Source organism: Oncorhynchus nerka, linkage group LG7, assembly GCF_034236695.1.
Source record: "Oncorhynchus nerka isolate Pitt River linkage group LG7, Oner_Uvic_2.0, whole genome shotgun sequence".
Taxonomy (NCBI): Eukaryota; Metazoa; Chordata; class Actinopteri; order Salmoniformes; family Salmonidae; genus Oncorhynchus; species Oncorhynchus nerka.
In genome coordinates, this window is record NC_088402.1 from 36,396,090 (window position 1) to 36,417,912 (window position 21,823).

General features: G+C 44.2%; 1 protein-coding gene across 1 annotated transcript in view; it reads right to left on the reverse strand.

Annotated features, from left to right (window-relative positions):
• Positions 1 to 17,657: 17,657 nt before the first annotated feature.
• Positions 17,658 to 21,823, reverse strand: part of LOC115131533 (brevican core protein-like) — a 37,133-nt gene continuing 32,967 nt past the window's right edge. Inside the window, exons 13-14 of the mRNA XM_029663325.2 lie at positions 21,466 to 21,648; positions 17,658 to 20,752 (exon numbers count right to left, since the gene is read on the reverse strand). Of these exons, the coding sequence (XP_029519185.2) occupies positions 20,673 to 20,752; positions 21,466 to 21,648 (263 nt within the window). The 3' untranslated portion in view covers positions 17,658 to 20,672. The remainder of the gene's footprint in view (positions 20,753 to 21,465; positions 21,649 to 21,823) is intronic.

Genomic DNA, 21,823 nt, shown 5'->3' on the forward strand with positions numbered 1-21,823 from the left:
ATTTTAACTCGATTAAAAGTTAGATTAATATGATATTTTGAGTGTAGAATCAAGCTGATAAACAATAATGAGATTTTCTCTCAGCCTTTTTTGTTCATATTTACCTAGGGTGCAAATCATTTAGGAGGTCACAGTAGATGGTATGTTTTTCAATGGAAATGACAAGTACTGAATTATTAAATAGGAACCTTTTTTTTATTACACTTTTTGAAGTAGGCTACAAGGGAAAAGGAATGAAATATACTGCAAAATCGAATATTCTCCGAATAAACTTTCTTTCCATCTACCCATGGGGGTTGGGGGTGGCTGATCATCACAGAGTGAAAAGCACTTTGCACTTGGGACGGGGTCAGAGAGCAAATTTTTGACCAGTTTTCAATTACCGCTAGCTTCCCTTTGCTTAAAAGCCACACGTCCTTTGAAAAGACGGAGGAACTCCATAAAGTGTTCATAAGCACTGGCCTCTCTTCACCTCTTACAGACCCTATGACCTTGGGATCAAGGCCCACAATGCAACTCCATTCGGGGCTGTGTGGTTTACTTATATGGTGGAGACCCTGAAACTTTCTCCAAACAACCGTAAGAAAAATTGCATTCAGGGTTCACCTCATTGCTGTCACTGCACAAGTGCATATACACACAAACACACACACTCCACGCACACGCACACACTGTTCAAATTCTGATAACACTTTTTTTCATGTTGCTGACAGTGAAAAGATTAGCTGGGGCCAACCTTGGTCAGGATCTGAGAAATTTGCTTAAGATTCTGCTCGGAGCAGGGTTATTATCATAATCACAATTAGCAGCACTTTCTTGCATTTTATAATTAGAGCTTTACACCATAATTAACCGGTTTCTTAATTACTGTCCATTCATTAATGCAAAGAACACCTGGCTTGGCTCATGGGAAAGCCCTGGCACCCTGGTTCACGTGGAGACGGGGCCTAAAGCGGGATTCTGCTTATTATGTCCACTCTGTTCCGCCATCACACACAAACACCACTCTAGCTACCCCCCAGGCCCAGCTTAACGCAGTCTGTGTTGGGAAAAAGTACCCAATTTTCATACTTGAGTAAAATCAAAGATACCTCAGTAGAAAACGACTTAAGTAAAAGTGAAAGTCACCCAGTTAAATATTACTTTAGTAAAAGTCTAAAAGTATTTTACTTTAAATATACTTAAGTATAACAAGTACATGTAATTGCAAAAATATACTTCAGTTTCAAAAGTAAAATAATTTAAAACTGCTCATATTTAGCAAACAAGACGGCACAACTTTAACGTTTTTTTTTTCAAATTTACGGATAGCCAGGTGCCCACTCCAACACTCAGACATCATTTACTAACAAAGCACGTGTTTAGTGAGTGTGCCAGATCCGAGGCAGAAGGGATGACATGGGATGTTCTCTGGATAAGTCTGTGAATTGGACCATTTTCCTGTCCTGCTAAGCATTCAAAATATAACGAGTACTTTTGGGTGTCCGGGGAAATGTATGCAGTAGAAAGTACATTATTTTATTTAGGAATGTCGTGAAGTAAAAGGAAAAGTTGTAAAAAATAAGTAAGTACAGATACCCCCCCAAAATGACTTAAGTAGTACTTAAGTACCTTACACCACTGAATGCATGGCAACTGTGACTTCAGTCGTTTGATCCTTTTCATAACTGAAACTGTGTTAATTAAGCCAAAGATAAATACCATCTGGATGCCAGCAGTATCCCTTGCTGCACTGATATCACAGCTTACATAATGAATTCATAAAGATTAGCTCCCACACACACGGCCAAGACACACACACTTTCACAAACATAGGCACAACATCATTTTCACATGTAAAGAGGGGAATTTAAACTCTATACCCTCAATATCTCAAATTCAGATACCCTAAGAAAACAGGCTGTTTCCCCTCTTAAATGATCCCACAGTTAATAAACCCCAAACCGCTATCGAAAATAAATGCACTAGCGTTGAATCTATTTAAGAACATTTGCCCCGTCTTCCTTTGGCTATTTTAGCACACCCAACTATGAGTGTATAAACATGTCTCAATGATGCCATCTAGTGGTAGAGAAGGAGGCGAGAGCAAATGCCTATTCAACCTATCCACATCGCTCTGACCTAACTGACGTTTCTTCTCCAAGATAAATCTGGATTTACCTCCCTCCCCTACGATTTCCATAATGTGAACACATTCTGACCGTTCTGATTGGTATCAGAAACTGATGGGTTGGGCCAGAGCCAGCCTACATGATGAGTTATCAACTTTGATACTCTGATTTGTTAGAGATGATCTAGGATCAAATCAAATCAAATGTATATGTATAGCCCTTCGTACATCAGCTGATATCTCAAAGTGCTGTACAGAAACCCAGCCTAAAACCCCAAACAGCAAGCAATGCAGGTGTAGAAGCACAGTGGCAAGGAAAAACTCCCTAGAAAGGCCAAAACCTAGGAAGAAACCTAGAGAGGAACCAGGCTATGAGGGGTGGCCAGTCCTCTTCTGGCTGTGCCGGGTGGAGATTATAACAGAACATGGCCAAGATGTTCAAATGTTCATAAATGACAAGCATGGTCAAATAATAATAATCACAGTAGTTGTCGAGGGTGCAGCAAGTCAGCACCTCAGGAGTAAATGTCAGTTGGCTTTTCATAGCCGATCATTAAGAGTATCTCTACCACTCCTGCTGTCTCTAGAGAGTTGAAAACAGCATGTCTGGGACAGGTAGCACGTCCGGTGAACAGGTCAGGATTCCATAGCTGCAGGCAGAACAGTTGAAACTAGAGCAGCAGCACGGCCAGATGGACTGGGGACAGCAAGGAGTCCTCATGCCAGGTAGTCCTGAGGCATGGTCCTAGGGCTCAGGTCCTCCGAGAGAGAGAAAGAAAGAGAGAAAGAAAGAGAGAATTAGAGAGAGCATACTTAAATTCACACAGGTCACCGGATAAGACAGGAGAAGTACTCCAGATATAACATTTACATTTTACATTTAAGTCATTTAGCAGACGCTCTTATCCAGAGCGACTTACAAATTGGTGCGTTCACCTTAAGACATCCAGTGGAACAGCCACTTTACAATAGTGCATCTAAATCTTTTAAGGGGGGGGGGGGGGTGAGAAGGATTACTTTATCCTATCCTAGGTATTCCTGAAAGAGGTGGGGTTTCAGGTGTCTCCGGAAGGTGGTGATTGACTCCGCTGTCCTGGCGTCGTGAGGGAGTTTGTTCCACCATTGGGGGGCCAGAGCAGCGAACAGTTTTGACTGGGCTGCGCGGGAACTGTACTTCCTCAGTGGTAGGGAGGCGAGCAGGCCAGAGGTGGATGAACGCAGTGCCCTTGTTTGGGTGTAGGGCCTGATCAGAGCCTGATATAACAAACTGACCCTAGCCCCCCGACACATAAACTACTGCAACATAAATACTGGAGGCAGGAGGGGTCAGGAGACACTGTGGCCCCATCCGATGATACCCCCGGACAGGGCCAAACAGGAAGGATATAACCCCACCCACTTTGCCAAAGCACAGTCCCACACCACTAGAGGGATATCTTCAACCACCAACTTACCATCCTGAGACAAGGCCGAGTATAGCCCAAAAAGATCTCTGCCACGGCACAACCCAAGGGCGGGTGCCAACCCAGACAGGAAGATCACATCAGTGACTCAACCCACTCAAGTGACGCACCCCTCCTAGGGACGGCATGAAAGAGCACCAGTAAGCCAGTGACTCAGCCCCTGTAATAGGGTTAGAGGCAGAGAATCCCAGTGGAAAGAGGGGAATCTGTAGTTTTTTATATTTTCTGGGTCAAGGTTTGGCTTTTTCAAGAGAGGGTTTATTACTTTCACTTTAGGTGAGTTTGGTACACATCCGGTGGATAGAGAGACATTTATTATGTTCAACATAGGAGGGCCAAGCACAGGAAGCAGCTCTTTCAGTAGTTTAGTTGGAATAGGGTCCAGTGTGCAGCTTGAAGGTTTAGAGGCCATGATTATTTTCATCATTGTGTCAAGAGATATAGTACTAAAACACTTGAGTGTCTCTATTGATCCTAGGTCCTGGCAGAGTTGTGCAGACTCAGGACAACTGAGCTTTGAAGGAATACGCAGATTTAAAGAGGAGTCTGTAATTTGCTTTCTAATAATCATGATCTTTTCCTCAAAGAAGTTCATGAATTTATTACTGCTGAAGTGAAAGCCATCCTCACTTGGGGAATGCTGCTTTTTAGTTAGCTTTGAGATGGCAGATTCAGATTGAATGTGTGTGCAATCTATAGAGTAGCGGAATTCAATTCAAAGTGCGTCGACTATTCAACCCCCTCAAAGGAAGGAATGGTTGTACACTACAGATGTTGTAGAGCATGAACCTGCAGGAGCGTGTCACTGCTTTGATGTTTGCAGAGAACGACAGGGTGTTTTGCACTCTGGGAGGGCGACACTGTGGAGTTGTGATAGAGGTCTTTGAGTGGGCAGACCTTCGCCGGCAGGAAGAGCAGTTCCGTCTTGTTGAGGTTGAGCTTGAGGTGGTGGGCCCACATCCAAGTTGACATATCTGCCAGGCACGCAGAGATGCGCGTCGCCACCTTGGTGTGAGAAGGGGGGAAGGAGAAAAGTAGTTGATTGTCATCCTTATAGCAATGATAGGAGAGACCATGTGAGCATATGACGGAGACGAGTGGCTTGGTGTATAGAGAGAAGAGGAAAGGGCCTAGAACCGAGCCCTGGGGACACCGGTAGTGAGAGTATGTGGTGCAGACATAGATCCTCTCCACGTCACCTGGTAGGAGCGGCCTGCCAGGTAGGATGCAATCCTAGAGTGTGCAGAGCCTGAGACACCCCGTCCTGAGAGGGTGGAGAGGAGGATCTGATGGTTCACTCGAGTGTTGGTGTCTTGAGGAGGGGAGCAACTAAGGAATGAGACAACGTCTCCAGAGATGGTCTGGAGACGGCAGGAGGGCATGGGGTTGAGCAGGTAGGTTGTCGGGCGGCCAGACCTCACTAGTCGCAGGATGTCATCTGGAGAGAGAAGGGAGAAAGAGGTCAAGGCATAGTGTAGTTCTGTGTGAGTGAGACCAGTGGACTCTATATGCTAAGTGAATGAGTAATGGATTTCGTCAACCTTTTTTTCAAAGTGGTTGACAAAGTAATCCGCAGAGAGGGAGGAGAGAGGGAGTGGAGGATTAAGGAGGGAGGGGAAGGTAGAAAATAGTTTCCTGGGTAAGAGGCAGAAGTTTGTCATTTAGAGTGGTAGAAAGTGCTTTATCAGCAGATATAGAGATAGAGAAGGTAGAGAGGGAGTGAAAGGATGATAGGTCCTCCGGAAGTGTAGTTTTCCTTCATTTTCACTCAGCTGCCCGCAGCCCTGTTCTGTAAGCTTGCAATGAGTCACTCAGCCACGGAGCAGGATGGGAGGGCCGACCCGGCCGGGAGGAAAGGGGACAGTGCGAGTCATTGGATACGGAAAAGGAGGAGAGTAGTGTCGAAGAGGCAAAAGCACGAGACAGGAGAGAGAAGGATTTAGCAGAAGGGATGATAGGATAGAAGAGGAGAGAGTAGTGGGAGAGAGAGAGAGAAGATTACGAAGAGCAGTGAGCCAGCGTCAGGAAATTAGCTTATCAATGTGTCAAGCTCATTGAGGAACTCTCCAAGGGCACCTGGTCACCTGGTGGGCGATAGATGACAACAATGTTAAGCTTGAGTGGACAAGTGACAGGGACAGCATGGAATTCAAATGAAGAGATGGACAGGTGAGAGGGAGAAAATAGAAAATCTCCTCTTAGGAGAAATGTGTAAACCTGTGCCAACACCGCGACGACCAGATGCTCTCGGACTATGAGAGAAAACATAGTCAGATGAAGAAGGAGCAGCTGGAGTAGCAGTGTTCTCTGGAGTGATCCATGTCTCCTTCAGGGCCAAACAGTCAAGGGACTGAAGGGCAGTATAGACTGAGACCTGAAATTCCACATTGCTTGTGCACGTATGGTACACTAAATTAGAAGGGTTGCAGCCAGGGGGGGGGGGGGGTCTGTAAAGCCTACAGGGAGAGGTGCAAACAAGTATGGAACACACAAACATAGTTGACAAACCTACAAAAGAGCTAAATTAGAAAATCGGTTTAAAAAAAAATGACATATCACTTCTGGATATATCTGGAGTCTTCTAGCTATAGAATGAAGTACAATGAGATGGAGCCTGAGAAGCTGGTTATATAGACTCAGAAAAGAGACTAAACCACTCCCTTTCCAATACAGCCACTGATTACTAAAACAAGTCACAAATTGCCCTGCCCCTTGATCCTGTTTGATGTGTAAACAACTATCTGCAAATGATGAGCAGTCAGCAGTTCACACACCAAGTAGGCTACTGGGAGACAGGTGGCACTTAAAGTAGATGGCTCTAGCTAGCAAAAAGACAGTACTAAACAACAACAGATAAAAACATATATTTTTTTTACTTCAAGATACCAGAACCATTTGAACAGTTTGCTGTTACAGTGGATGAAGGAGCAGAAAGAGAGTGAAGATGTGGAAATGGAGAACAAGGAAGAAGGTAAGGAGCGGTGTGGTGAAGAAGGTTGGCGGCGTGTACAAAAATTTAAAATGCGTACTCTGGTAGCTCAGAAATCTAGCCTGGCGAAAGTGAGGATGAATTACCTGCGGTGGCAGGTGTGGTGAAGACCGCCGAGTTTGGGCCTCGTTTCTGATGATGACAAGGATGATTCTGGTACAGTCGGAGTTATGAAAATGGACCCTTTCCTTCTGGCTGATCATATGTCGTGTCAGGATGGGTGGAGGAGAGGTTGTGGACTGTTGAAACGGGGAAAGTAAGTGTATTCGTGATGATTTTTTTGTGTCTTCTATCCAGAGGTCACAAGACCTGTGACCTGCTTTGCTCTCCGGAGAAGGGAAACGAGTGATAACCGGAGTAGCATTAAGTGTTGAGGAGGACCAACTGAAATTGAAGATTCACAGTGTTTGCGACGCCCGCTGTTTGGTGCGAATCAGACCTGGTGGAGAGCGTGGTGAAACCAGAAAGGTTTGTCTGTCCTGCTGAGTTTTCATGCAGAGTCTTTACCCGACAAAGTCAAGTTATTTGTCAGTTATCCTGTGAGGCTTTCGTTCCCGAACCAATTACAGTATTTTAGGTGCCAAGCTTTTAGTCATGTTGCAGCAGTGTGTAGGGGTGAGATTCCTAGAAGTGAGAAGTGTGCAGGGGGGCATGAGACAAAGAAATGTGTAGTATCAGTGGGAAAAGCTGTGTGTTTTAACTGTAGGGCTACCCATGGCGCTGGAGATCACAAGTTTCCGGTCGAGGTTGCCAGGATCAGAGTAGTACAGAAAGTCTCGTATGCTGAGGCAGACATTGCAGTGTTCCCATGAAACGTGTCTAGAACATTAATATCTTATGTTCTAAAACATGCCAACCATGTTCTGTGTACGTATGTTTGCGGGACCGTTGACAGAATATTCTCCTAACCCACAGAAAACTGGACACTAATGTGTTTTCAATGTTCCCATGAAACGTGTCTAGAACATGAATATATTAAATTCTGAGAACACGGTAACCACGTTTTGGGTAAGTTCCATTTGTCATTAAGGAAATGGTCCATTGGAAACATTCCTTGCACATTACAGGATCATTCGTATGAAAACACAGTTAATGAGCTAATGAGACTCTTAAGGAAACTAAAGTTGGGGGAACACTTTTTGTCAGCTGGATTACACTTTCAATATTGCACCGTTTGAAAATTGAAAATCCCAAAATGTTGACTAATGCTCTAGTTATGACCTTTGAAGCAGCTTTTGCCTCTGTTGGACACTGAGGGTAAACATTGTCCACATTGGGCTATTTAGTTATGCAGTCCTAGTTTCTCTGTCACGCAGTTGCCTTGTTAGCAGCTATAACAGGGGATACAAACTCGCTCACCATCTCTTCTCCATTTGAGGAGTTCAAGTTATCAATGCTATATGACTCGCTTCTTTTCCCAGAAATTGTTCATACTCCCTCCTCCTTTTCCTGTTGAATACTGTTGAACAAGTAAACACGAAAACGACACTTTATGTAAATACTGCATGCGACCGTGTGCCTGGAGTTGGACCTTCCATTTTGGGCCTCAGGATCATGGGAACCATAGTTCTATGATGTGTCCAAGTACCTGGCTGTAACTATGTCTTTCACAAAACCTGCAACATAAACTAGAAATAGGTTAAAAACAACCATTTGCGAGCATATGTTTTAACTGAACAAATGTGTGTTTTGACTCAACTGTCACTTTGATATTCTCACCCAGGGAACCTTTCCTGACAATGTTGATTCTAATTATAGCTCCCTGAAGCCTTCACTATGTGTTCAGCATGGTAGACATACTGAAGAGCTGAGATCGGCCACCAGTCATTTTTATATTGCTGCTTAATGGTGTGATTTAATGCTGACCAAGTTCAATAAACCTAATTTATTGCAACTTGAAGCCTCAAGTAAATGTGGATTATAACTGCAACATTATCAAATACATCAAATGTTTTTTAGAGTGGTATACACTTGTTCTTGTCAGGTTCCGTATGTATTTTCTTAGTCAACCTTGTGTTCTGTTTCGTTGTGTTCTTGAATGTAGCCTGTTTCTTTGTGTTCTTGAACGTAGCCCTGTCTTTCATTTTTGTTCATTGATTTCACCTGTGTTAGTTACTCACCTGGTCTCATCAGCTCCTTATTTAGTTCAGTTCATTCTGTTTGTGCTTTTGGGAGGTATTGTTCGTTTTGACTCTACAAAGCCTATTCCTAGGTTATTTGAGAGAACCAGTTACAGCCTTCAGTCCTAGTTTTGATTCAGCTGCCTGTTTGCCTACCTGTGTATGGCCATTGCCAGCCTGTGACCACGATTCCTGCCTTCTGCTATAAGGCTAAATAAACACCTGCCGCGCTCTGCACATTAATCTACACCTTTTTCTCCCTGAGTATTTATTAGTTCTTCATTGTAAGAAATTGGTTTAAGTGAACACTGACAGGATGTTTGTAGTGTTTTTAAACTAAACTAAGATATTAACAGTATTTTACACTGCGTTTGATAGCATTCACTGCATCTGGTAAAAACGATTGTATCAAGGCACAGTCTCTCACACACACTTGTGTAATTTTAGTGTTAGCACACAGTTCGGCAACACACTACCAATATACACTTCCACATTCCATCCCCAGGGGGCAGCAGCAACCAATTTAGGGGATGTGCTCCTGCCAGGAAGCCTTATTCAGGTGTGGGCAATCAGTATGATGGCCAGAACCCTCTCAGCTGGCCATTGTTTCTAAGTAAACCTATTCAGTTGGGCATGCCTTGTATTTTTTTTTGTACATATTTATTTTGTCACCATGAACATATGAATAATCTGCTTGGACAAGCCGAAACCAAGAGGTCAAAATGGCGCTGGGACTTAATTCTCTAAATTTGCTGTCTCTTGGTCACATGTACATACAACACAGTTCTCATACGCTGATTTCTCTCACAGATGCACATCTTAAATCAGGTTAAAGACCAGTTAACTAGGCCGAAAACCTCAACTTAGCAAGCGTGTCAATATTAGGAGGCTAGTTATTGGTTTCAGAAGATATGGGGGGCCCGTCTGGGATAGATGTTGGCTTTTGTGGTTGTGCATTTGAGAGTTTGTAGCAGGCGTGTCAAGCTAGCATGGTAGGACACGGTTGCAGCAGTGCTACTGTGAGTTTCAGTTTTCTGGCTAGCAAGATAGCTCATTCTCAACAGAGAAGTTTGGGGTGACGGCCATGTGTTCAGTCAGTTGTTGACAGCTAGTAGTCGCTAACTACTAGGGCTGGTGAGGTGTTTTGCTCATGGGCCAGAACATTCTGTGTTAACTGTTTTTGGCTATGGTTTTGGTAGCTTTTGTTGGCGCTGTTTGAAGGATTGGATTTCCTAGTTTGGAGTGTGGAGGACTCTGTGGCACATGCATTTGTGTTATCCACTAGCTAGCCTAGTGCTAACTGTTTAAATCAAATCAAAAGTATTAGTTTACAGCAGATATTAAAGGTGCAGTGAAATGCTTATGTGCTACCTCCCTTAACAATGAAGTACACTAATCAATAACAACAATGACGAGTTGAGTCAAGTAAAAAGTAACAAATACACTGCAAAAAAAAATAAAGGGAACACTTAAACAACCCAATGTAACTCCAAGTCAATCACACTTCTGTGAAATCAAACTGTCCACTTAGGAAGCAACACTGATTGAAAAATTTCACATGCTGTTGTGCAAATGGAATAGACAACAGGTGGAAATGATAGGCATTTAGCAAGACACCCCCAATAAAGCAGAAAAGTCTTAAGGGTTTGTACAGTCCTACTACATCACACCATGAGTTGTTGATCATGAACCAAGCTCCTCTGCCTTTATTTTTCCCTCTGTTTTTGTTTTTGTCCATGAAATGGACAAAAAACCCGGCAGGCTATATAGCCGTGTCAAGTACCTCTCCCGTTAGCAAACTTTCTCCATGATACACTTCCACACTCCATCCCCAGGGGGCAGAAGCAAAGGTTTAGGGGATGTGCTCTGCCAGGAAGCCTTGATAATGACTCAGGTGTGTGCAAACAGTATGACGGTCAGTCCAGGAGAGGGAGGCCAGAAGCCTCTCAGATGGCCTTTGTTTGTTTCTTCGTGTTAAAGGGGAAGCCTGAAAGAGATTTGGAGGACAAATTGGGAGAACCTGGAACTTTACCAGAACAAACTGGTGAATAAATGATTTTCCCCCTGATTGTCTGTAAAATAGGAATGTGGTGAGGGCTCCCCTTCGCACTTTGTATCCTATTAATGTGTTTGTTGGAGGAGCCTGGAAGGTTGACATAATAAACTGGTGAATAACCTTTTCCCCTGGCCACATGTCAGCCAGTATGTGTGAGGGCTTCCCCTGGCTGTTTGTAGACTCCCAATGGTCTATGGTGACGTTCTCTCTAGGAAATAGGGGGAAAGGGTATGCATTTGGTGAAGGAAATGCAATCACAAATTCACATCCATTGTTCAAAGTTCATCCAGTGCACATCATCACATTACTAAAATAGAGGTGTTACAAAACCAATAACTAGCCTGCTGATATTGATATGCTCGCTAAATCTAGGGGTCTAAGGCCTAGTTAACTGGTCTGTAACGTAACCTGATTTAAGATGTGCATCTATGTGAGAAATCAGCATATGAGGACTGTTGTATGTACATGTGCCAAGGAGACAGCTAACTTACAGAGTTCAGAACCACCTCCTTTTTGAAATCTTGGTCGGCCAGTCAAAGCAGATTATTATTGTCCTGCTGAAAGGTGAATTACTGAACAAAAATAGAAACGCAACATGTAAAGTGTTGGTCCAATGTTTAATGAGCTGAAATAAGACAACATTTTTCATATACACAAAAAGCTTCTTTCTCTCATATTTTGTGCACAAATTAGTATCCAAGATGGCGTAGCAGTAAGTCGTCCTGTCGTCCCGTCCCTGTATATATCGCTTCTTTTTCGTTTTTTTAAACATATTTTTCTTCGCATACCTCTTTAAAAACATTTTGCTAAACCTAAGCTTCCAAATACTCTCCTGCAACCCGCCTCACCCAATGTAGCTATTTTTCCTAAGTATTTATATTTACTTCGGAACCGGAACCCCTCAACTGAAGCTAGCCAGCTAACCACCAGCTATGCTAGCGGTCTTCAGCTAACCGGTCATCAGCTAACCTTTTGCCCGGAAAGCTCTCGCCAGTTCGAACAACGCGACTCTAACCAGAGCACAACGGACCTATTTATTTATTTTTCATCCCCGGATTCCCACCGCAAACGGAACATTTTTCAGCTGGATCTTCACAACTAGCTATCTAGCTAAACTGCAACCCCGGATGATTACCCCTGGCTAGCGTTTCCACCCACTTAGCCTGAAGCTAGCCCAGCCAGAGCACCTGTAGCATACTCCTGGGCTACAATACCCGGGCCCACGACCGGTCTGTCGATGCCACCGCATGAAGAGGAATAAACAGACTCACCCCATCGCGACGTCCCCCAAAGGCTAACTCTCTAGCCCTCGCTATCTCCCTGCTTGCTAATTCGGCCTGCTAGCTTGTCTAGCTCCGGTCCGCTAACTGCTACCTTGTCTAGCCCGGGCCTACGAACTGTTAGCTTGTTAGCACAGGCCTGCTAACCGTCTGAATCACCGCGTCCCAAACACTCTCTGGACCCATTTACTTTCTATCTCTTTTTGATTTTTAATTTGTTTATACCTTCCGGAAACCTGCCTCACCCAATGTGATACGGAATCGCTATTATTTTTAATTTTTTAGAACACACTCAAGAACCTCCAGACGCTAACTAGCTACAAGCTATTTAGTCATTGTTAGTTTTTTTAACCTGGATAACACTCGCCAGTCCAGCTTCCCTGCCCATCCACCGCTGCCCCCTGATCTCTTGGCTACATAGCTGACGCACGGATGTCATAAGGTGAATGCACCAATTTGTAAGTCGCTCTGGATAAGAGCGTCTGCTAAATGACTTAAATGTAATGTAAATGCACGCTGGACTGTCCATTAATCACGGTACTCCATTCTGCTTGTTTGTTTTATCTGTCGGCCCGTTGCCTAGTCAACGCCATTTTACCTGCTGTTTGTTGTGCTAGCTGATTAGCCTCGCCTACTGTTTTAGCTAGCTTTCCCAATTCAACACCTGTGATTACTGTATGCCTCGCTGTATGTCTCTCTTAAATGTCAATATGCCTTGTATACTGTTGTTCAGGTTAGTTATCATTGTTTTAGTTTTCAATGGAGCCCCTAGTTCCACTCTTCATACCCCTGTTACCTCCTTTGTCCCACCTCCCACACATGCGGTGACCTCACCCATTACAACCAGCACGTCCAGAGATACAACCTCTCTCATCATCACCCAGTGCCTGGGCTTACCTCCACTGTACCCACACCCCACCATACCCCTGTCTGCGCATTACGCCCTGAATATATTCTACCATGCCCAGAAACCTGCTCCTCTTATTCTCTGCCCCCAACGCTCTAGGCGACCAGTTTTGATAGCCTTTAGCCGCACCCTCATACTACTCCTTCTCTGTTCCGCGGGTGATGTGGAGGTAAATCCAGGCCCTGCATGTCCCCAGGCACCCTCATTTGTTGACTTCTGTGATCGAAAAAGCCTTGGTTTCATGCATGTCAACATCAGAAGCCTCCTCCCTAAGTTTGTTTTACTCACTGCTTTAGCACACTCTGCTAACCCTGATGTCCTTGCCGTGTCTGAATCCTGGCTCAGGAAGGCCACCAAAAATTCAGAGATTTCCATACCCAACTATAACATCTTCCGTCAAGATAGAACTGCCAAAGGGGGAGGAGTTGCAGTCTACTGCAGAGATAGCCTGCAAAGTAATGTCATACTTTCCAGGTCCATACCCAAACAGTTCGAACTACTAATTTTGAAAATTACTCTCTCCAGAAATAAGTCTCTCACTGTTGCCGCCTGCTACCGACCCCCCTCAGCTCCCAGCTGTGCCCTGGACACCATTTGTGAATTGATCGCCCCCCATCTAGCTTCAGAGTTTGTTCTGTTAGGTGACCTAAGCTGGGATATGCTTAACACCCCGGCAGTCCTACAATCTAAGCTAGATGCCCTCAATCTCACACAAATCATCAAGGACCCCACCAGGTACAACCCTAACTCTGTAAACAAGGGCACCCTCATAGACGTCATCCTGACCAACTGGCCCTCCAAATACACCTCCGCTGTCTTCAACCAGGATCTCAGCGATCACTGCCTCATTGCCTGTATCCGCCACGGAGCCGCAGTCAAACGACCACCCCTCATCACTGTCAAACGCTCCCTAAAACACTTCTGTGAGCAGGCCTTTCTAATCGACCTGGCCCGGGTATCCTGGAAGGACATTGACCTCATCCCGTCAGTTGAGGATGCCTGGTCATTCTTTAAAAGTAACTTCCTCACCATTTTAGATAAGCATGCTCCGTTCAACAAATGCAGAACCAAGAACAGATACAGCCCTTGGTTCACTCCAGACCTGACTGCCCTCGACCAGCACAAAAACATCCTGTGGCGGACTGCAATAGCATCGAATAGTCCCCGTGATATGCAACTGTTCAGGGAAGTCAGGAACCAATACACGCAGTCAGTCAGGAAAGCTAAGGCCAGCTTCTTCAGGCAGAAGTTTGCATCCTGTAGCTCCAACTCCAAAAAGTTCTGGGACACTGTGAAGTCCATGGAGAACAAGAGCACCTCCTCCCAGCTGCCCACTGCACTGAGGCTAGGTAACACGGTCTCCACCGATAAATCCATGATTATCGAAAACTTCAATAAGCATTTTTCAACGGCTGGCCATGCCTTCCGCCTGGCTACTCCAACCTCGGCCAACAGCTCCGCCCCCCCCGCAGCTCCTCGCCCAAGCCTCTCCAGGTTCTCCTTTACCCAAATCCAGATAGCAGATGTCCTGAAAGAGCTGCAAAACCTGGACCCATACAAATCAGCTGGGCTTGACAATCTGGACCCTCTATTTCTGAAACTATCCGCCGCCATTGTCGCAACCCCTATTACCAGCCTGTTCAACCTCTCTTTCATATCGTCTGAGATCCCCAAGGATTGGAAAGCTGCCGCAGTCATCCCCCTCTTCAAAGGGGGAGACACCCTGGACCCAAACTGTTATAGACCTATATCCATCCTGCCCTGCCTATCTAAGGTCTTCGAAAGCCAAGTCAACAAACAGGTCACTGACCATCTCGAATCCCACCGTACCTTCTCCGCTGTGCAATCTGGTTTCCGAGCCGGTCACGGGTGCACCTCAGCCACGCTCAAGGTACTAAACGATATCATAACCGCCATCGATAAAAGACAGTACTGTGCAGCCGTCTTCATCGACCTTGCCAAGGCTTTCGACTCTGTCAATCACCATATTCTTATCGGCAGACTCAGTAGCCTCGGTTTTTCGGATGACTGCCTTGCCTGGTTCACCAATTACTTTGCAGACAGAGTTCAGTGTGTCAAATCGGAGGGCATGCTGTCCGGTCCTCTGGCAGTCTCTATGGGGATGCCACAGGGTTCAATTCTCGGGCCGACTCTTTTCTCTGTATATATCAATGATGTTCCTCTTGCTGCGGGCGATTCCCTGATCCACCTCTACGCAGACGACACCATTCTATATACTTTCAGCCCGTCATTGGACACTGTGCTATCTAACCTCCAAACGAGCTTCAATGCCATACAGCACTCCTTCCGTGGCCTCCAACTGCTCTTAAACGCTAGTAAAACCAAATGCATGCTTTTCAACCGATCGCTGCCTGCACCCGCATGCCCGACTAGCATCACCACCCTGGATGGTTCCGACCTTGAATATGTGGACATCTATAAATACCTAGGTGTCTGGCTAGACTGCAAACTCTCCTTCCAGACTCATATCAAACATCTCCAATCGAAAATCAAATCAAGAGTCGGCTTTCTATTCTGCAACAAAGCCTCCTTCACTCAAGCCGCCAAGCTTACCCTAGTAAAACTGACTATCCTACCGATCCTCGACTTCGGCGATGTCATCTACAAAATGGCTTCCAACACTCTACTCAGCAAACTGGATGCAGTCTATCACAGTGCCATCCGTTTTGTCACTAAAGCACCTTATACCACCCACCACTGCGACTTGTATGCTCTAGTCGGCTGGCCCTCGCTACATATTCGTCGCCAGACCCACTGGCTCCAGGTCATCTACAAGTCCATGCTAGGTAAAGCTCCGCCTTATGTCAGTTCACTGGTCACGATGGCAACACCCATCCGGAGCACGCACTCCAGCAGGTGCATCTCACTGATCATCCCTAAAGCCAACACATCATTTGGCCGCCTTTCGTTCCAGTACTCTGCTGCCTGTGACTGGAACGAACTGCAAAAATCGCTGAAGTTGGAGACTTTTATCTCCCTCACCAACTTCAAACATCAGCTATCTGAGCAGCTAACCGATCGCTGCAGCTGTACATAGTCTATTGGTAAATAGCCCACCCATTTTCACCTACCTCATTCCCATACTGTTTTTATTTATTTACTTTTCTGCTCTTTTGCACACCAATATCTCTACCTGTACATGACCATCTGATCATTTATCACTCCAGTGTTAATCTGCAAAATTGTAATTATTCGCCTACCTCCTCATGCCTTTTCACACATTGTATATAGACTGCCCCTTTTTTCTACCGTGTTATTGACTTGTTAATTGTTTACTCCATGTGTAACTCTGTGTTGTCTGTTCACACTGCTATGCTTTATCTTGGCCAGGTCGCAGTTGCAAATGAGAACTTGTTCTCAACTAGCCTACCTGGTTAAATAAAGGTGAAATAAAAAATTTAAAAATTACATCCCTGTTAGTGAGCGTTTCTACTTTGCCAAGATAATCCATCCACGTGACAGGTGTGGCATATCAAGAAGCTGATTAAACAGCAGGGTACATTCAACAATTTCTAAGTTTTACTGAGTTACAGTTCATATAAGGAAATCAATCAATTGAAATTAATTCATTAGGCCCTAATCTATGGATTTACTAATCTATGGATGACTGGGAATACGGATATGCATCTGTTGGTCACAGATGCCTTTACAAAAAATGTAGGGGTGTGGATAAGAAAACCAGTCAGTATCTAGTGTGACCACTTGCCTCATGCAGCACGACACATCTCCTTCACATAGAGTTGATCAGGCTGTTGATTGTGGCCTGTGGAATGTTGTCCCACTCCTCTTCAGTGGCTGTGCAAAGTTGCTGGATATTAGCGGGAACTGGAACACGATGTTGTACACGTCGATCCAGAGCATCTCAATCCTGCTCAATGGGTGACATGTTTGGTGAGTATGCAGGCCATGGAAGAACTGGTACATTTTCAGCTGCCAGGAATTGTCTACAGATCCTTGCGACATGGGACCGTGCATTATAATGCTAAAACATGAGGTGACAGCGGCGGATAAATGGCACAAATATAGTCTCAGGATCTCGTCACGGTATCTCTGTGCATTTAAATTGCCATCAATAAAATGCAATTGTGTTCATTGTCCATAGCTTATGCTTGCCTGCCCATACCATAACCCCATCGCCACCATGGGGCACTCTGTTCACAACATTGACATCAGCAAACCGCTCACCCACATGATGCCATACACGTGGTCTGCGGTTGTGAGACCATTAAATTCTCTGGCAACAGCTCTGGTGTACATTCTTGAATTCAGCATGCCAATTGCACAATCCCTCAACATGAGACATCTGTGGCATTGTGTTGTGTGACAAAACTGCACATTTTGGAGTGGTCTTTAATTGTCCCATGCACAAGGTGCACCTGTGTAATGATCATTCAGTTTAATCAGCTTCTTGGTATGCCACACCTGTCAGGTGGATGGATTATCTTGTGGACAAAATTGACAGAATGAGAGAGAAGCTTTTTGTGCGTATGGGACATTTCTGGGATCTTGTATTTCAGCTTGTTTCATGGGAGCAAAACTTTACATGTTGCGTTTATATTTTTGTTCAGTGTAAACACAACCTCTGGACATAGTCTTCATCATCACCTGGACTGTTAAATAAATTCCACGATGTTTATGCACCTGAACCTCTGACTACGTCTCAACAGTTGATGCACCACGTCAACTAAACAGGCACACAAACAGTCACAGAAACGTTCTGTTATTTTATTTTGTTTATAAAGGAAGAGTGTTACTGGAAAAGATACTTATAAAATCAGAAAATAAAGAACAAACAAAAAACATGTCTGAAAATGGCTTTGTGGTTAATACTGATTAAGTCCTTGCTTTATTCTACAAAACTTTATTACAACATAAAGCTTTTCATAGGACTGTATCAGTCAAATGTAGGGCATCTATCACAGGGAAGAGTGGACAGTAATTCAACAATACAAAATCTAACCAATATCATTGATACGTACAGTAAAGGCATTGTCACCCTTGTAAAAACGATTGCAGGCTACCCACTCTAGCCTTTTTTCACCCCAAAATAGTTAAGAGTGAATAAATAAACCACTGTGTGAAATGTACATTTTAGTTTGATAATGGAATTGGCTTTGTAAACATGCTGTCTTTGGAGTCGTTTTGTTTTCTGACATCCTACTGCACAAACGTGCCATTTTGATTCTTTACGATTTAAAAGGAGGTCAAAATGCATCATAGGCAAGGGTGTGAGCACCATATTTCATATAAAGTCGGTTGATTATAAAAGTCTAAGAAGGCCTATCTATGGTTGTGAGAAAGTTGAGATGGAAATAATGCTGAGTTGAAGAGTTGATATGGGTTCCTAGGAGGACAGAGATTTTGATGCTCCATTTCCAAACCAACCATTGCTTCATTTCTAAAGACTTTGTCAAGTCACCTTGTGGATCTAAAATATTTGGATTGGTATCAGCAATGTGGTAATAGCCTCACATAGTCCTCTGGTAGGCTTGGCAGAGTTCCCACAATATTGTGTACACCTATACAGTCCTTTTTAGTTCTATGAAGGGGACTCAAAGGACCTAGAGGTTGTGACGTGGGACAGGTTTGGATATGGACCACAGAGTCAGTTGTGTGTCTTCCCTGACACTCAACCAAACATCCCAATAATGACTCACCTGTCCTGGAGTGTACTCGGTGAGACAAAAAGGTTCAAAAACATTGCAGGTAGAAATATTATTAATAGAACTACATTCGTCCCCAAGTCTACAGGCAATCCAATGTGGTCTCAGGGCAATTCATATGATTCTGTACGTACATTTGTGACAGTCTAAGACTCAATTTAGTTTGACACGTTGCATTAGATTTTAAATGGAATAGCAGTCGTACAATATCATTCGAATTAGAGGACGTACAGTGTCATAGGTGTTACCCGGTCATACAAAACATACGAATTGGGTGACGTAACTTATCATACGTCTCGGAGGACGTATAGTATTGCAGGTCTTAATCTGAGGCCAGGTTCCTTGTTGCGCTGTAACAGCAAAGGAGAATTACAGGGAGAATTTACATGGGCGGTTAGGGGAACTAACGGCAAAGGTTAGGAGAACTAAAACGACAAAGGTTAGGAGAACTAAAACGACAAAAGTTAGGAGAACTAAAACGACAAAGGTTAGGAGAACTAAAACGACAAAAGTTAGGAGAACTAAAACGACAAAGGTTAGGTGAATTTAGATAGCAGATTAGGTGAATTGGGTAAAGTTTAGAATAAGGGTTAGCTAAAATGCTACAGATGACCCTGATGCGGCTCACACATGCAAAATCTTGGATTGCTAGATTGTCGCGGATTACGCCCACCCATCCTCCCCGACCAACCTCCCTACTTGAGTTTCTGTCTCAAGTAACTAGACCATTAGTAGGTATCATACGTCTTGGAGGTGCTCAGAAATACATCAAGTATATTTAATATGGCTCTGAGGCCAGGCTGGACAATCATATCCATTCTACACAATACATTTCTATCTGAACGTTCTGTAACATTCCCCCTCCTGAACAGACCCCAGGTAGTCCTCAGCTGATGGAATATGAATGGAATTGCAAACAGACCAGCTGTTGTTTAAAATATGATGGGTGGATTTATAAAGCTGATTTGCCAATAATAGTCCATAAACAATGATTGACACCGTTAGCGTGATGACGGCTGTTTAAAACCAACAAGAGTCCTGGGCCTACAGTTGACGTCGCACATTGAATGCAATGGCATCCTAGATCGCTATAATTTGGAGCCCGGGACATATTTGGTGAAAAATCCTTTGGCATCCAGGTTTCCAAAAATTCTGCTACCTAAGGCATATTTATAACCCATTACTCCTTGTCCGTCCTTCTTGATTGTACAATGTGTGGATATCGTTAAAGAAACCGTCTGAACCAAATTGTCTCAAGACGAGCTACCGTGTATCCTACCACTGTCTAACACAGTTGGAGCTTCAGCACATGGCTGTCCTGTTCTGTGAGCTTGTGTGGCCCACCACTTTGTGGCTGATCTGTTTTTGGTCCTAGACGTTTCCACTTCACAACAATAGCACTAACAGTTGACCGGGGCAGCTCTAGCAGGGCAGAAATTTGCCGAACTGACTTGTTGGAAAGGTGGTATCCTATGACGGTGCCATGTTGGAAGTCACTTAGCTCTTCAATAAGGCCATTATACTGCCAATGTTTGTCTATGGAGATTGCATGGCGGTGTGCTTTATACACCTGTCAGCAATGGGTGTGGCTGAAAAAGCCAAATGCACTAATTTGAAGCAGTGTCCATATACTTTTATATATATAGTGTACAATCCGGATGGATGGACAAGGAGTTACTGATAATAGACATGCGTCAGTGACAGGATTTTCGGAAAGCCCAAGGACTTTTCACGGAAAATGTTCCGTGTTCCGCATTCTAGCACACCATTGCAATTCATGGCATCCTATGTAGGGCTGCAAGAGACCCTAAAGCCCAGGCTATCCCGACTACAGATTCAGATCGATGTGCTTCGATGAGGAGTAGGAATGTATGTATGCCAAACTGACCCTGTGTCCCAATACTCTTTCCTTGTCTCCTTTCAAGATCACAATATTGCCTTCACATGTTCAGCCATTTCAGATCTCTGGTCAATGAAGAAAGAAAACTCTTGAAGTGTAATGGTACATGGTATGGAATTTAAAAGTTCCAATTGATGTCACAGTATTGAGGCGTTTTCTTTGTTTATGATTCCTCTTCAGTCAGCTCCTGGTTTCCTGTTGTTGGTGATGTTACTCCTGATACCTGTGCTGTGTTTCCTGCCCCTGAAAGAAAACCCCAACAAGTTGAAAATAAAGACTTCTGACAAATCTGTTGGATAAAAAGGCAGTGTCATATGTACACCCCTTTCATACATTTATCTTGTCCCCCCCCCCTCCCCTCATAATGTGCAGAGTGAGAACATTGTCCGATTTAGACACTAGTTTTCTGGGTTGGCTTTGCCTGCTGTTATGGCATTGCCTTGACTTGAAAGGCACATTTCAACAAGAGCACAGCACTGTCGACAGCTGACATTGTGCCTTCTACAGGCAATTCCCTGACGGTCGTGTAGATTACATTTGCAGTAAACGCTGCGGATTTTGGCTCAAGTGTGAACTACCTTTAAAAGTGAGGTGCTTGTCGACAATGCGATTGATAGAATCCCAGCCTTGAACCCAAAGATAGATGTTTTCCTCCAGAGCTAAAGCAGTTTCAGCAACTCCCCACTACAGAACAACAACTAACTTTCCAGTTTAAAAAAAACCTGTCTCTGCTCTTAAGCATCTCCTTAGTTCTTTAAAAGAATCACTGAGACTGATGTACTAAATCACAATTCTTCAGTATTTCTTTAGTGAGGCAGATACTTGCTGACAGTCTGTCATGAGAGATGAACTCCATCCCAATAACTGTTCTTGAGTCATATCTAGCAAGATCAGAAGTGCAATGGAACATGGTCATGGATTAGAGATAGGTGGGCTGATCAGAGAACTGTTCATACCAGGAATGCAGAGGATCTGGGGCTCCTCCCACTTGCCACCTGGCAGGCACTTGACCAGAGGGGTTTGTCTCTGCTGGAAGCCCTGGGCACAGTAGTAGCGCACAATGGCGTCTGTCTCGTACCTCTGGCGGATTCTGCCAAACGCAGATGCGTTCCGGACTTTGGGGGGAGGGCCACATGAAGCTGTGGGAGGAGTTACAAAGACTGTAGGTGATAATGTCCTCTAAATCAAAAACATATGAATGAAAAGTTGAACGATTATTTGTCTTAATGTACACATTCAGTTACGTTTTGAGCGTTACACTAGTTTGGGACTGTATTGAATGTGTGCATTAAACATCTACTGCTACATACCTCT